Genomic DNA, 16802 nt, shown 5'->3' on the forward strand with positions numbered 1-16802 from the left:
CACGAGGTGAGGACAGTGCAGGTGTCTGTTCGCAGAGTGCCCAGCCCTATCTCTCTGGGTCTAGGCTGAGGCATTCAGTGGGGTGGCCTCGGTGGAAGGGGCTGTCCATGACTTTGGAGAAGTAGCCACTGATCTGTGCGTCTGACTTCCTGGAGAGCCTAGAGAGGTCAAGGGTCTATAAGAAACACACAAGGCAGAAGCCTAGACCCCTAGCTTCTACCCAGCTTCCCTCTGGCGTTGGAGGCTCTGTGTGCTCCTCACAGCCGAGGGCCGGGAAGACCTCCGCAGTCGTTGCCATGTCCCAGCCTTCCTTGCCTACTGTGCAGCACCTGCCCCACACTTCCAGTGTCAGCTTGTGCTTCCAGACGCTGGGGCACCTCTGGCAACCTCAGGGAAGACTGCCAGCCTTCTCTGCCCTGACAGCTCAGCGCTCTGCCTCATGCCTCCCTCCTTGGCTGCTCTGCCAAGCACACGTCCCTCCAGACTGGCTGGGAGCCCCTGCCTGACTCCGGTGTGACTGTCCAGACCCTTTCCGGGAACACACCGATGTGTCCCTAAAGCCTCACTCCAGGAGACCGCCCCTCACTATCTCAGGGAGGTCAGCTCCCATACTTCCTTGGACGCGTGTGTGATGCTTTAATCTCACCAGCATCATCTCTCCCGGCTGAGACGTCCAGCAGGGAATCGTGGGCCTCTTCTTGCTCTTCTCTGTGTGGAATCATTGACAGGGACTTGGAAACTCAAGGCTACTTCCAGTTAACCTTATGGTCTGGCAGCAGCACTGAAGCGGGAGGGAGTGCCATGGAGAGCCAAGCCGGCAGAGGGCAGTGCAGGGCAGCAGGTAAGCGTGCAGGAGGCACAAAGCTGGGCTCCGCAAGGCTCCCTGCCCTGACCGGGTGCAGCGACTCCTCTCCGGGCTGATGGGGGCAGTAGGGCCACAGCTCCCTGGCTTGCTCTTTGAGTTTGAGGCTTGCAAGCTAATTCGGAGGAGAAAGCGCCAAGCCTGACTTCTTTCTTCCTCAGGCTGTCCAAATCCGAAGGCATCATGCCTTCGTCGTGCCTCTCGCCCTCCCCAGCAGCCTGGGCACATGGGAAGACTCAGAGCCTTTGCACAGGTCAGGGTCCAAGGACCACTGTGTTTGGAGCTCCCGCCTGAGCTCATCTCCTGCTCCACCCGAGCCATGCCAAACTCTGGGGCAGCAGATTGCAGATGAGCTTTGCCATTCAAGTGGTGGCACCAGCAAGACCGGCAGCCAGCCCAGCCCACCACAGCGCTCTGTGTGCTGAGCTCCCCTAGTGCTAAAGGCACTGTAGGTAGTCCACACTTACAGAAGAAATGTACAGATGGGATTACTGTCCACCTGGACATACGGAACAGGAAAAAGATGGGCACCTTAACCACGGTCACCCGGAGCTGCTGCTTCTGCCTGGTCATGATCACCATGGCAACCTTGTCGCTGGCCCAGCTGCCCTGCAATTTAGTTGAAGATACCACATTTGATCGCTAAGGGCCCCCAGCCAAATACCAATTCTCTCGATCAGAAGTTTCCATAGCTCCACTAGGGGAGTATGTAGAATTTTGCTGCCCGATGAAAGATGATCAGCTGGGCTAAGGACAGGTACACTCGGGACCCAACAATAGAACCATGCTTAGTGAGGAACACTTGCAAATAAAAGGCACCACACCTACAGACAACGGCCTCTCTGCTCACACTTCCTATGGGACTGTAGACAGCGAAATAGTACTCCTGGTGAATATCACATATGCCGTCTCATCTGAAGATAGAAAGGACCACACGGATGGCTCTAAAGATTTTGTCAGCGAGAACAGTAACAAGAGAGCACTGTACTGGACCAACTTGCAAAAGATGGAAAAGCATCTACACGCTGTCCCCATAGCTGACACTGTCAAGTTCCACTGTCCAGCTGTAGGAAATCCAACTCAACGATGAGGTAGCTGAAAAATGGAAGGAATTTAAGCAGGGACATAGCATTGTTGGCTAAAACTTACGAAACCAGCCTGGAGCCTTACAAGGAACACGTACTCCCACAACCAGTGAGGAGCACTTGTACTTCAGTCAGCCTCTGGAACAGCACTCGCCTTATTCCCCTGACACAAAACGTTCTTGATCTTTAGGAGAGGACCCTGTGTTTTCTCCAAACCCCAGGCCTTGTGAATCCTGCCTGCCTTAGTGTCCACACATAAATGGCAGTGTTAAAACTGTGCCCAAAAATGTGCCAGGAACCTACTGAGTTAGGAGGCAGTGCCTCCAAGAGCTTGTTGTCTCTGCTTGTATATATGGATCAGAGGAGTACATAATCCAAAAAGTAACTGATGCATGTGTAAAGATTTATATAATAGGTAACTTGTCATCTTCACCAGGAGAATATTTCTGGAGCAGTGGACAGCTACAAGCCACCATGCCTCCCCTCTAACCTACCCACGGTACCAGCTGCACTCGTCTGACTCATGGAAGACATATTCTGCCCTCCTTGTTAATTTCATAATAACTAGAGAAAATATGTCAGCACACATTTACAGAACACAAATGAAATATATAGGTGTTAGATGTACACAAATATATTCAAGTTATGTAGAAATGTACATTTTACAAGGAATTATTTTTGTATTATTTTAAGTGGACATTCTAAAGCACCTAAAAATTGGTCTCTTTTTTAAAATAGCTATTTATTAAATGCTGTTCAGAATTTCTTTATTTTCACTGAGCAGAGATGGGAAAAATACTTTCTCCTTTTAGGGAAAATTGTATAACAGCTTATTAATGAATTGGTAATATAAAATTATTTTTTTGTAATTTGTGACATTTCTATGCAAATAGTACAAGCAGAGTAATTGATCTATTACTTGGACTTAACTAGTTATCAGATCCCTTCAAAGGAAAATATTTACAATGTAAAACTAATTTGGAGAAAACAAAGTTTTGATTTTCTTGTGTTAAATTCTGCTGTCAGATACTGTGCTCAAGACCACCTGAATGCCCAGATTACAACTTGCTAATAGGAAGATGTCTTGTTTTTGGAATGCAATTCTGTCATTGGTCAACACATTTAACTGGTCTTCCAAAGGCAAACAATAGCAGCATCCTCATTCAAAAATGCCTTAATCCAACCCCAAGGGCAGACCTAAGGTTGCAATGATAGCAATGGGTTTTCCCTGGTAGCTGGCTTTCTGCAGAGTCACACATGTCAGAGAAGCCCATGTTCCTTTTTATGTATTTTGATAATGGTTTCCTGGATCTTGGGCATTAGAGAAAATACTTAGGATCTTCAAGTCCCATCGTAGAGAATGAAAACACAGAACTGCTTGGTTGAGATTGTGACTGTCTATCTTGTTAAGGGATTGCTTCTGTTGGCTGACAAGACCCCACAAGATCTGACCTCAGATCAGACAAAACATCACTGTATTGTTTGTTCTAAGTTAAAGAATTGTTATTTTGCTTCCAAAATGCCCACTCACTTTGCTATAGCCATGCAAGGTGCATGCCGATGACACTGATTTTATGTTATGAAATTGGAAAAAGTTTTTAATGAACCTGTTAATTTTTATTCTGACAATAAGTATTTCTACAGATACTGGTAACAACAGAAAGTAAATGTCATGCAGGTTTTTAAAAAAATTATAGTCTGCACATTAGTATTTCAAGTTTATTTTTCTCCCAAAAAACTATTCGTTTGTTGGTTTTCGAATGCCTGGACCCACGGGCTGGTCTCCAATCAACCCGACAACTGTGACTCCGTGTCTTAGCTCAGCCACAGCCAATTTGGAGCAGGCTCTGTGTCGTTTCCCCTCTGCATGGGAAAACAGAAATACCACCAGACAAAGGACTTGATCTTGGACAAGGCAAAAGTTTGAAACAGGGGATTGGACATGGCTGACTAGAGGATTCACATCACAGAAGATGAGGAAACATCCACAGGGAAGGCAGAATCTGAAAGATCCAACACGGCTGAGTGAAGGAGGAACCATTTTAGAGACTCACAAAATACCAACCAGAAGCACAGACAGGAGGACCACCCATCATAAACGGAATGAGGCATAAGAGGGGTTAACCAAATGCAATGTGGTGACCATGTCTAATCACTGGTTTGAAGATTCTAACCCACACACTGTCCAGACAACCACAGAACATTCCACAGGAAGAGAGAAACTGAGACCGAATGAGAGGCAGTTGGAATCTGTGAGGAAGACGTGGGGCACCGCTTCCAGAGCGGCTTTCCACAGTCAACAGTTGGTGAGTGACCTCAGTCCAGTGCCTGCATATTTGGGGCATGCGAACACTGGTGTAGGAAGGGCTGTGTTTGAACCCGAGTCCCAGAGCAGCCCCCTGGCTCCAAGCCATGCTCCACACGGTCAAGTTCCAGAGTGGGTGAGGGAAGGACAGCCAAGGGAGACAGCTAGCTGGTGTTTGGAGGGCGGGCTGGAGGAGTCCTGCGGAGGGGCTGGAGCTGGTGAACACGGACCTGGCCTATGTGGTCAGAGGCCAGGTTCGGCCTGAGTTACACAGGACTGGAAGGTCACAGCGGTGCCCTGAGCCCACTGTATGTGGATGTCTGCACCCAGCACCATCTCGGGGGTGGATTGCCACCTCAGACGTCCAGTGTGAGCAGAGGCAGTCCTGGATGGAGCTCTGCTTATTCCTAAGCTGTGAAAAAGAACCATGCATCCAAAACAATAGGAAAAATTTTTTTTTGCTGTTTTCCTCTGTTCATCCCTCCATTTTTATTCCATTATTTCCACCTTTTTTCCCATGTGTATGGATGTCTCTATTCCTCTTGCTTTTTTCTTCCAATAGTTTATAGAAGATAAGAAAATTCTGTTCCTTTTTATCCCTTCTCCTTTATCTGTATCTTTTCATGACTTCGTTCACCTGTTTTTTATCCTTTCTCTATTTTTTCTTCTCCCCTTTTAATTTCTTTTTCTCTAACATTTATATTAGTCATAGAATCCTTTCTCATTTTCATTCATTAGTGATTTTATACTGCTTTTCCTGTTATCCCCGTCTAAACGTAAAACATACCTCTACTGTTAGGATTCTTTGCCTCCCTCATATTTCCTCCTTCTATACCACATGGCAGAAAGTTTTTTTTTCTTTTCTTCACCCCTCTGTCATTACCTGGTGCCCAAGGCCCTGAGTTTAAATAACTGATTCATAAAAATAGTGTTGAAAAAATTTTAAACCATAAGAGGAGACATAGGTATCACATTTAGTGCATATTAAATCTGGGTCCATACTTGGGCTGTTATGATGCTTACACTGTAATTGGATTTCTTCTCTAAGCTAAAGGGAGATCCAAAATTGGGCCTGATGCTATGTTCTCAACGTGCCCCAATACATGCCACTATAGCTGACTGTTACTACTGTAGCTGACTTAACCACCTAGGAATACTCCTGGTTCAGTGAACAACTTTATGCCAATGAATCTACGTGCCAATTCTACCACACGCAGGGAGAGGGTCAGCAAGAGTCCTAACCCAGGAACTTGTACCAGATCAGACTCTGCCAGAATGCCTGCAACCCTTTCTGCGAGTTAGCTTTCTGAGTGTGAGCTAGTTTAAGTACTGCAGTGGAAGAGTAAGAGTTATTGGGGTGTGAGCAATCAGACTCTCTGGCAAAGAAGCTACATGTGACTCACTCACACATACACTGCCTCACTGGAATATTTAATGTGTCCCCACTGGATAGCTTACAGAATTGAGTTTTGTTTGTTGACTGACTTAGTAGTGTGGGGTTATGTTGTTTTGATTTTTTGTTATTGTATTTTGTATTGTATTGTATTTTGTGTACAGTAAGTCCTCAAATTACAAACGAGTTCCATTCCAGGAGGTCTCAAAGTTGAGTTCCTTTCTAAGTCCAACAAAAGGAGTCTTATACAGTAAACCTTTCACTCCAGCAACGTTTGCGGTGCAAATGTCCATAACTTGGGACTTGCTGTATTTTCTTCTTCCACTGCCTCTGTTCTCATCATTGTCTCAGCCCCTGTCCAGCTTCGTCACCTCAAACTCTTTATTCTTTTCCCACCTCCATAAACTCTTCCTCGTCTTTAATTTCCCATGCTTGGCTCCCCACTGTCGTTCCTATCTTCTCTACTGTGAGCCTTTGGCTCTCCTGTATCTTACTTAGCCTACTGTCCTATCAGCAGCTTCTGACAACCACACAGCTTTCCTCGGTCACAAAGTACATCTCCTTCCTACCATCTCTCTTGCCTCCAACAATATCCTCTGAAAACTCTCAATGCTAAGCCTTCATTTTAATGAAAAGTGCTCCAACTGAAGCAGACCCACATCCAACTTTTCATCTCTTCTATCACTATCCTCCCCCAAAACCTGCCCCTTAATGTTTTAAACAGCTCATCTAAACACCTTCCATTCTCCTCCCTCCAGAACTACAAATAATAAATAAGACACAGGTGTAGGGAAGGATTTTATAATAGACCTCAGCTGCACAAAAAATAACAGCAAGAATCAACAAATGGGATTATACCAGACTAAAAATCTTCTGCACAGTAAAACAGCCAATCAGTAGTGTAAAGAGACAACCTGGGGGGGGGGGGCCAGACAGGCCAGTGATTTAGCCCAGTGGCACTGCACCTGCCTCACAAGTGCAAGGTCCTGAGTTCGAACTCAGTATAAAAAACTTATTTAATTGCCATAGGCCTAAGTTAGAATATATAAAGAACTCAAAAACATTAAATCATCTAAAATTGAAGACCCAGTTGAGAAGTGGGCAAGAAAAATGGACACCTCGCAGGGGAAGAAATATAAATGGTCAACAAATATATGAAATGTTGAACATCTCTGGCCATTAGATAAATGCAAATGAATATGATAAGATTCTATCTTACTCCAGAAAGAATGGCTATCATTGAGAAATCAGACAATAACAAATGGTGGCATGGCTGAAGTGAAAAAGGAACACTCCTTCACTGTCGGTGGGAATGTGAACCAGTACAACCATCATGGAAATCAGTACGGAGACTTCTCAAAGAAGGGAAATCAGAAATTCCATATAATCCAACTGTCTCCCTGTTAGGTATCTTCCCCAAAGAGCGTAAGTTATCATATACAGTGACACATGCACACCAATATTTATAACAGTGCAATTCCTAATAGCTAAATCCTGCAAGCAGCCTATACACCCATCAACAGATAACTGGATAAAGAAAATGTGGTATCTATATATAATGCAATACTGCTAGCTATAAATAACGAATTTGAGGTGTTTGTAGAAAAATGGGTGCATGTGGAATATATAATGTTGAGTGAAATAAATGAGACACACAAGTTAAACACCATATGGTATCTCTCACGTGAGACACAGAACAAAGAAAATGAAATAGGATGGATAGAAAGGGTCAAGAGGACAGATCTACTGCACCAAGAAAGGGGTCCAAGGAAACCAGGATGAGGGGTGGGGAGAGGGGTAAGGGAAGTAAGAAAGACAGACATAAAAAAAAAGAAAGACAGACAGACGTGCCACGTACATGAATCTAATAATCCCAGTTAACGTAAACACTGTCGTAACAGAAGGTAGGACAAATAGTATCGACAAGTGTGAACAACGGGTAGAGGAGCAAGTGAGGAAAGGGGAGAGCGTGGGATGGGAAGGGGTTAAAGGAGAAACAAGCTGTAACATGTACCTGTACCGCTCCCAAGATGACTGTAAACTGCATAATTGTAAACGTGTACTAAAAAAATTTAAAAATACATGCTCACGATTCTCTGAAAATACGTTATCTTGAAATATATAATAAAATTCAAAAATATCTTTTGTTGCACAGAATATGGAGTATACGCGCCAAAAATTTAAAACAAAAGCAGGGGCAAAATTCCAGCAATAATAGAAAATTAACAACATTAATTTTTAGTGGCCTATGCCTCCTTACATACTTATCCTACTTGAAAGTCAATAATATATTTTAGGACTGAGGATTTAACTTGGTGATACCTTACCTGCCTCACAAGCACAAGGTCGGAGTTTGATCCCCAGTAATAATAATAATTTCAATTAACCATCTTTAATTAATGCACTATGCACTAAGCTCCAAGACACCCCAAAATATATAATGTCAACCCAATAGCTTTACATTAAATACTACAGATACATATTTATTTTTACTGAAAAACGCAATATTTGTACTTTAGGATCTCATCATCTGGGATTATATTTTCTGGAAAATTTATGAAGAAATATTGACATTAAACTCTTTGTACTATTTGTAGTGGTCCTCATAAGAAATTTTACAGGAGTTTCAAAACAGGCTTACATATATAAAATTTCTCCCCAGTGCGACTCTTTCATGTATGCATAATACATGTTTGTACTGAAAGCTTTCTCACATTTGTTTGCAAACACAGGGTTTCTCCCTAGTGTGATTCATTTCTATGAAATGAGGACTTAGCAGAAAATTCTTTCTGATATTGCTTACGCATGGAGACCCTCGCCAGTTAGTTCTTCTGTGCTTATGACAATCACCACTTGTGCTGAAAGCTTTCCCACACAGCATGCTTACATACTTAGGGTTTCTCCTCAGTGTGAGTTCTTTCGTGTCTTTGACAATGACCATGTGTGTTGAAAGCTTTTCCACACTGTTTACATACATAAGGCTTCTCCCCGGTGTGAGTTCTTTCATGTATTTGACAACTAGCATGTATGCTAAAGGCTTTCCCACATTGCTTACATACATAGGGTTTCTCCCCAGTGTGACTTCTTTCATGTATTTTACAATAACCCTGGGTACTAAATGCTTTCCCACACTGCTTACATACATAAGGTTTCTCTCCAGTGTGAGTTCTTTCATGTGCTTGACAATTAACCTGTGTACTGAAAGCTTTCCCACACTGCTTACATATATAGGGTTTCTCCCCAGTGTGAGTTCTTTCATGTCTTTGCCAATGACTGTGTGTGCTGAAAGCTTTTCCACAGTGCTTACAAACATAGGGTTTCTCCCCTGTGTGAGTTCTTTCATGTACTTGACAACTAGCATGTATGCTAAAGGCTTTCCCACATAGCTTACATACATAGGGTTTTTCCCCAGTGTGACTTCTTTCATGTATTTTACAGTAACTCTGGGTACTGAAAGCTTTCCCACACTGCTTACATACATAGGGTTTCTCCCCAGTGTGAGTTCTTTCATGTGTTTGACAATTAACCTGTGTGCTAAAAGCTTTCCCACACTGCTTACATATATAGGGTTTCTCCCCAGTATGACTTCTTTCATGTATTTGACAATGACTGTGTGTGCTGAAAGCTTTCCCACAGTGCTTACAAACATAGGGTTTCTCCCCAGTATGACTTCTTTCATGTACTTGACAACAACTGTGTGTGCTGAAAGCCTTCCCACATTGCTTACATACATAAGGTTTCTCTCCTGTGTGAGTCCTTTCATGCACTTGACAATGACTGTGTGTACTGAAAGCTTTCCCACACTGCTTACATACATAAGGTTTCTCCCCAGTGTGACTTCTTTCATGTATTTGACAATTACCATATCTGCTGAAAGCTTTCCCACACTGCTTACATATATAGGGTTTCTCCCCAGTGTGAGTTCTTTCATGTATTTGACAATGACTGTGTGTGTTGAAAGCCTTTCCGCAGTGCTTACACACATAAGGTTTCTCCCCAGTGTGAGTTCTTTCATGTATTTGACAACAACTATGTGTGCTAAAAGCTTTTCCACATTGTTTACATACATAGGGTTTCTCCCCTGTGTGAGTTCTTTCGTGTACTTGACAATGACTGTGTGTGCTAAAAGCTTTTCCGCAGTGCTTACACACACAGGTTTTCTCTCCAGTGTGCATACTTACACGTCTGTGAAAGGAATTACTGTAAGTGAACATTTTCCCACATTCCTTAGATACATAGAGCTTCTCCTCAGCATGCCTTCGTTCAGGTGCTTGAATACGGTGGGGTGAAACAAAGGCTTTGTCATACTGTTTACATACATATTGATTCCCCCAACTGTGATTTCTTTCATGGATCTGAGTATCATTGGGTGTGCCAGAGGCTTTCAATTTTCTCTTACACACAAAGGTCTTCTCTCTGAGGTGAGTTCTTGCACTAAGACCAGAGCAGGATTTCCCACTCTGATTACGCTCACAGGGTTTCTCTCCACCCTTTGTCTTCGCACGCTTCTGAGCGGACTGGAAATCGCCACAGGCTCTTCCATTTTCATCACATTTATACAGCTCCTCTTCAAAGCCCAAATACTCAGACGGCTTCAGTCCAGGGTGAGCTACGACGGGCACATTTAGTGACAAACGCCCAGTCAGGGGCTTTCTACAAGCAAGACTTTCAGCTGATGTTAAACTAGCTTGTTTCATGTCCACAATAGCATCTGGAGTCCAAAGGAGTATTTCTTCATGTTGATTCCATGCATTATATTGATAGAATTTCTCTACATGTTTATTTCTATGAAAAAAAAAAGTCACAAAAAATGGATCTCCATATTAATGATTTACCAGAACAAGTTTCCACCTTCTAAAAAATACTGACAATGAATCAAGTGAATGGCCTGGAGGATACATTGAAAATGGCCAATCCCAAACAAATGGCATGCATTTGGAAACGTTTTCATTGGAACATTTTGCAACGCATAAGCTTGGTTTCACTCTCAGAAGTTGGTACATGTGTATATCATACATGGATCGTTTTGTCACCACTGCCCTGGCACTCTCCCCCTTCTCTCATTCCGATCTCCCCAAAGCCAGGCTTGCCTTTTGCTATCACCTCTCCTATACTTTACTCTCTAATTTGTATTTTGATTCTCATATAAGAGAAACCGTGATATTTCATATTCTGTATCTGACTTATTTCCCTAAACATTATGGGTTGAAGACCAACTCAGTTCTTTTGGTATCACTGATCTTTATGGCTGATTATATAGAACATTTTCTTTTTTCCTTTTCAGTGCTTGGAATTAAACCCAGGTCTTGGTACTGAATTACATCTCCAGCTTTTTTTATTTCTTATTTTGAGAAAGATTCTCAATGATGATTAAGTTGCTCAGGCTGAGCTTCAACTTGCCATCCTGCTGAATTTGCTTTCCAGAGGGCTGATTTTATAAAATGCACCATCATGCTAAGCCTATCGAAAATGTTATCCATGCATCCAATGATGGACATTGAGGCTGATTTTAAGTCTTAGCTGTTATATAATGTCCTGCTTTCAGTATCGTGTGTTAGCATGATATGATGGTTTTAACTCTTTGTGACTATACCCAGGAGAAGTACACCTGTATCAAACAGAAATGCAATCATTGCTTTTTGAGACATCTGTATACGGCTTATCACAGTGGCTGTTCTTAACATTGCCACCAATGTTGGAAGCTTTCTTCTAAGAATTTTAAAACATGAATGGGCCCAATTCTCTGGAGGATGACAGCTTGAAAACATCTATTATTACAACACTGGCATTTATTTGCATATTGAATACTGTTTCACAGTTAGCAATTTTTTTAGCTACTGACTCTCTCATGCTCAGACGTATACAAAAATCAATATCCAGAACATGGATTCCTGTCAAAACTCAAAATTTATTCTTTTCGTATACACCTACTCATATACACAATACCTAAATGCAATATTATACATTTTCATGATGTTGATTGTGAAAGAACATTTTTATACTTAAATATCAAATAGTGTCACTTGCTGCATGACATCTGCACTAACTCAGTTTCCCATATTGGAATATTTCTCTGTTTGTCAGATTACACGTACTCAAGCCATACATCTTTGGAGAATATTTCTGAAATTAAATTTGAACATGGCCTCGTTTCCTTGGTTGTCATATTTCTGCTCACACACAGCCTCTTAACAATTCCTTTTCCTTCTGAATGCAAATTACCTTAGCTTTCTCCAGTACCTTTTGTATTCTTCTTCAACTTCCTGGTTATCCCAGACTCTTCCTGAATTGTAGACATAAAAATATAAGCAATCATTTTTTTATTACATAAACATTAGTAGATTCCAGTTAGATTCATTCTGTAATGTAACCAGACCTTCAATATTCAAAATGTTTTCATATTCTATGTAATTAAACTGCAACAATGAGCAAGAAGCAATGAGAAAATGATGTCTTTTTTACCTATAGCAGCCATGTTCATAAATATTTCCCCCATCACATCTCTGTAGAGCTTCTTTTGGGATGGATTCAGCAAAGCCCACTCCTCCATGGTGAAGTTCACAGCCACATCCTCGAGGGTCACTGCCTCCTAAATGACCAATCATAAATTTCTTCAAGGAAGGTTGACTGACAGCTGGGATAAAAAGCTGAACTGACAGCCAGGTGTAGTGGTGCATGTCTGTAATCCCAGCACCGGGGAGGCTGAGGCAGGAGGTTTGCCGTGAGTTTGAAGCCAGCCTCAGCTACACAGTGAGTTCAAGGCCAGCCTGCACTAAATAGGGAGATCCTGTCTCAAAAACAAATGCTGAATGGAGGTTGAATCCTTCAACTACTCCTTGTCTTAGTCATCCATGTGTAGGCACATTTTTAGACAGTAATTCTGATGCTAGATTGCCACTAGCACTGGTTCTTCTGCTGGGTAACTGCAAGGGTATCTGCACTGTCTCTAAAACAGAACTCACAGAGCTTACAAGATCACCGTCCACAAAACAATGTGGCAGATGAATATCTAATGAATGGCTTTGATAGATCATGGGTGCTACCTCTTATCAAATCTTCTAATTTCTGACATTAAGTCCTTCTTTCTTTGTACTTCGGTGATATTGTGAAACCTGAACTTAGTTTCATAGAAAAAACATAACTGAACATCAAATAAGGTTTATGAATAATTAAAATGGAAAACAGTTTTACTGGAACAAGTCTGTAAATAAAATAGAGAAAAGGTGGCACATTATCTTATAGGTTGCTGTCACCAAATGGTCACCTTGCACTTGAATAAGACATTTCAGTAGGGTATAAGAGAGTAATGAGGGAAATAAACTGAATAAAAAGTATTTTATGAATTGAAAACCAATATATTCCAAAATAATCAGACACAAAAGGTACCAGGTGTGGTGATACAAGCCTGTAATCCCAGCACATGGGAGGCTAGTGCAGGAGGATTGCCAGGAGTTCAAGGCTAACCTGGACGACATACTAAGTTAAGGCCAGTTGGAAATACAAAGTGAGACCCTACCTCAAACTACCCCCCAAAAAGGAAAACTTCAAAAAATTGTGTCATTTACAAATGACACCTTTGAGTTGTTAAAAAAGTATAGCAGTAAAATATAATAAATTATAATGTATGTATTTTCTAAGCAAGAAAGTGGATAGCTTATGTAATATACATGAAAGATTCAAATTCAACCTTTCCTGAGACTAGAGTGAACAGCAAATGGATCTAAGAAAAGAAAGACAGTCTTTAATGTGTCCACATGTACAGAGAATACCGATTCATGATAGAGCTGATGTTATATATGTCTGCGAATCTGTTTCATTTATGTTTCAGGAAAGATTTTTATGTATTTGGAATCCTAGACTATATATTCTTCTATGTATCTATGTATGTTAAGTGATATACTGAAAAGGGAAAGAAACTTGAACGCCTTCAGAATTCATAGGGAAATGACTCCTAATGTGAAATAAATTGTTTTCTCAGACAAAAGTCGAGAAACCATCAGAATTAGGATAAATTGAAATACTGAATATCATGGGAAATAAGACAAGAAAATATTTCCTGTATTCACAGCATAAAGATGTTATACGGGGTAAAGCACAATAGATACAAATTTTTAAAAACTGCCTACCACATATCGAACTCAGGAAAAAACACTGAAGAGAAAACAAGAACCAAATCTTTTTTCAAGAAAATCACCAAATAAGAAATGCGGAAGAACATACTGAGGAAGTAGACTTATGCAAGAATCACGTGATACACTCTACAGCCATTTCCTTTACTCTGCAGTTGACCAGTGACTTTTTTGCAATGTTCAGAACATAGACTAGCGATAGATGTGATTCTTTTCAAGTATTCTACATTTGAAAAATCCTGCACCGCATGACCAATGGAATGTATGTGAAAGTGCTTTGCCCTTGATTCACATATCAGCACTTGTGAACAACAGTGAAACAAACTAAAAGTATTTCTCTTTGCAATTTCTATAGCACTCACTTATTGAAAATTCCAAAGGAAGAAATTAAAAGAACACTGTTCATCACAGAAAATTATACATGGTAAACACGGGAAAAGTCACCAGAGTGGGAGAGTAACAACATGGGCAGGAGAGGCTGGAGTCAAGTGGGGTATCAATCAGCTGAGTACTCTCACTGATTGCCCAAGGCCCAATGATAAAACTTTCTGAATATTCCCTGGATATTTAATTATTATTCTTATTAAATTTCACCAACAATTTTAAAATTAAAATGCATTGCAAAATAGGAAAACACTGAATTGCTAGTAAGTACACATTAATTTATATCTGTTTGTCTGCATTCATATGTAAAAAAATGAGACATCACACATTGGGCAGCAATAAGCAAAGCAGCACGGCTGCAAACATGAGACCCACAGGCTGCCAGCAGGCAGTGGTCAAACTCTATACTGCCCATGAGAAGAAAAGGTGAGAGGGCCAGATAAAGAGAATGGATATCAAAGTTGATCAATGTCTAGATGTCTGGGTTATGGTGCCATTTCCATGCCCACCTGGACAGGAATGGTTGCTTCGCTCGAGCCGAGTAGGATAAATACAAAGCTATTCAAAAGTCACACCAGTCTATCATTGATTCAACACAACAGCAGAAGCTAGATTAATTTGACATTATTTAATTTGTACCTCAAAGTAAATAATGATCACAGTGCTCAGACAGATAAAAAGCAGTTCTCTGAAAACAGTTGTTGATATATATTCCACTAAATAAAGGATCAAGCTGCATGAGGAAAAACATGAATGTGAAGAGAAAAATCACTGATTCACAACTCTGCCTGAAGATTTCAAAGCAAATCTACCAGTTTATAGATGAAGAAGGCAGAAAAATGTATAATGGAACAGATAAAATTAACATCATGCTTCACGGGGACAGACTACATATTGCATAATACTTTATCAAATAATTACATAGTACACAGATGTCTCAAATATTCTAAATAGACCATGTTCAGAACAACAATAACTTCTAGGAGGCAAAACTGAAATATGTTATAGACATGTACCAACTCGCTACAATGAATGAATCATTAGGTACTACAAAGATGTACAAACAAAAGGAAAAATATTAATGTGTTCAAAGTAATGGAAATCATGCAAAGCAAACTCTCACACCTACTGAAATGAAATTCAAAACCAACAGCGGAGCTATATTTAAAATATTCCTAAGAATTGGAGATTAAAATACAAATTTTAAAAGGTATATGCTTTAGGCAGAAGGCTTGATTAAACATTAAGGGTTTCATAACATTAAAATGAATATGTACAACATTATCATTTCTCAGGCTCAGAAACAGATGCTTCAAAAGAAATGTTTACAGCAGCAGTTATTAATAGCTAAATCTTGCAAACAGCCCAAATGCCCATCAACTGGTGACCGGATAAAGATGTGATTTTTATATACAATGGAGTATTACTCAGCCATAAAGAAAGATAAACTTGAGACATTTATAGTTAAATTGATGCACCTTGAGACTATACTCTTAAGAGAAATAAATCAGACACACGTATCTCAGAAATAAATCAGACACATATCTCTGATGTGAGAAACTGAAAGTGTAAATGAGAACCAAATACGAAGTGTGAAATACGAAGAAAATGTGCAAAGGGGAAGAGGAACTAGGTGGGCGGGCAGGGGAAAGGAAGGGGAAAAAATGAGAAAATGAAAACAAAGCTTTTATGAATGAGAAGGATGGAGGTGTGGAAGGGAGGGAAGGGGAATGGGAAAAAATGAGCAAGATACATCATGTGCAGGGACAAACTCCCTATGATGAATGTGATCATTATGTACACCTAAGATATACCAATAAACTTAATTTAAGAAAAGAAATTCTCAGTTTGGGTTGAATAGGCAGCTCCTTCTGCAAATTGACTTGTGCAGAATTACTGGCCACTGTAAATTGATAGCTTTCTCCCCCATTTTCTTCACATTCTAAACTACATGAGGACCATGTACATATGTACACATGTATGTAAGTAGGCAGTGCATTGCTTAGACCACAAGAGTCTACGCATACTTGGAAGGCGCCCTACGACTGAACCTCATCACAGTAACATTACATCTTTCTTCAGATTTTCATGGCTTTTATAAACACCTTCTAATGATGAGTACTGTGGGGAAATTTTGGAAGTGACTGCCATCACAACGAAGAGCAGGGTTCAGCAGACAACTTGTGCTGTTGAGAGTCTGCATTCTACACTTCTAAAAAATTACCAGCTGTCATTCATTTTCATATCAACATGACAAAATATTCAACACCCACAACTTAAAATGTGAGAAGTGTACTTTGCCTCGCTACAGTTTACTAGCTCCAAGGCAGATACAGGAAGGCAGATGGGGAAAAATGTACTCAAGCCATGGCAGCCAGGGGAAAGCTGGGGAGAGAGCACACTTTTCTAGGCCATGACCAACCTCCTCACAGCACTTTCAAAGAGTGAACCTATCAACAGCTCAAACCACTGGTGAATACAGGTCCCACACAAACCAAACAACTTTCAAACTTATGAGACCTTTTGGGAACATTTTTATAAACCATAATACAAGGTCAGCTGTTGGAAGAAAACAACAATTCCAACAGCACGGTCCCACCCAAACAGAAACCTCAGACAGGAGTCAGGGGTCTAAGCCAATCAC

At 40.9% G+C, this 16802-nt stretch overlaps 1 protein-coding gene and 1 pseudogene across 1 annotated transcript; one reads left to right on the forward strand and one right to left on the reverse strand.

Annotated features, from left to right (window-relative positions):
- The first annotated feature begins 1385 nt into the window (after positions 1-1385).
- On the forward strand, positions 1386-2130 carry LOC117283362 (annotated as a pseudogene).
- A 5194-nt stretch (positions 2131-7324) lies between these two features.
- On the reverse strand, positions 7325-12351 carry LOC117284136 (zinc finger protein 14-like). Its single transcript, XM_033758702.1, has 3 exons — positions 12108-12351; positions 11868-11928; positions 7325-10430 (listed from the first exon to the last, which is right to left on the reverse strand). The coding sequence occupies exons 1-3, from the start codon at positions 12193-12195 to the stop codon at positions 8537-8539; spliced, it is 2043 nt and encodes a 680-aa protein (XP_033614593.1). The 5' UTR covers positions 12196-12351; the 3' UTR covers positions 7325-8536.
- Positions 12352-16802: the final 4451 nt, after the last annotated feature.

The sequence above is a fragment of the Fukomys damarensis genome, unplaced genomic scaffold (assembly GCF_012274545.1).
Source record: "Fukomys damarensis isolate Sample0158 unplaced genomic scaffold, DMR_v1.0_HiC HiC_scaffold_4, whole genome shotgun sequence".
Taxonomy (NCBI): Eukaryota; Metazoa; Chordata; class Mammalia; order Rodentia; family Bathyergidae; genus Fukomys; species Fukomys damarensis.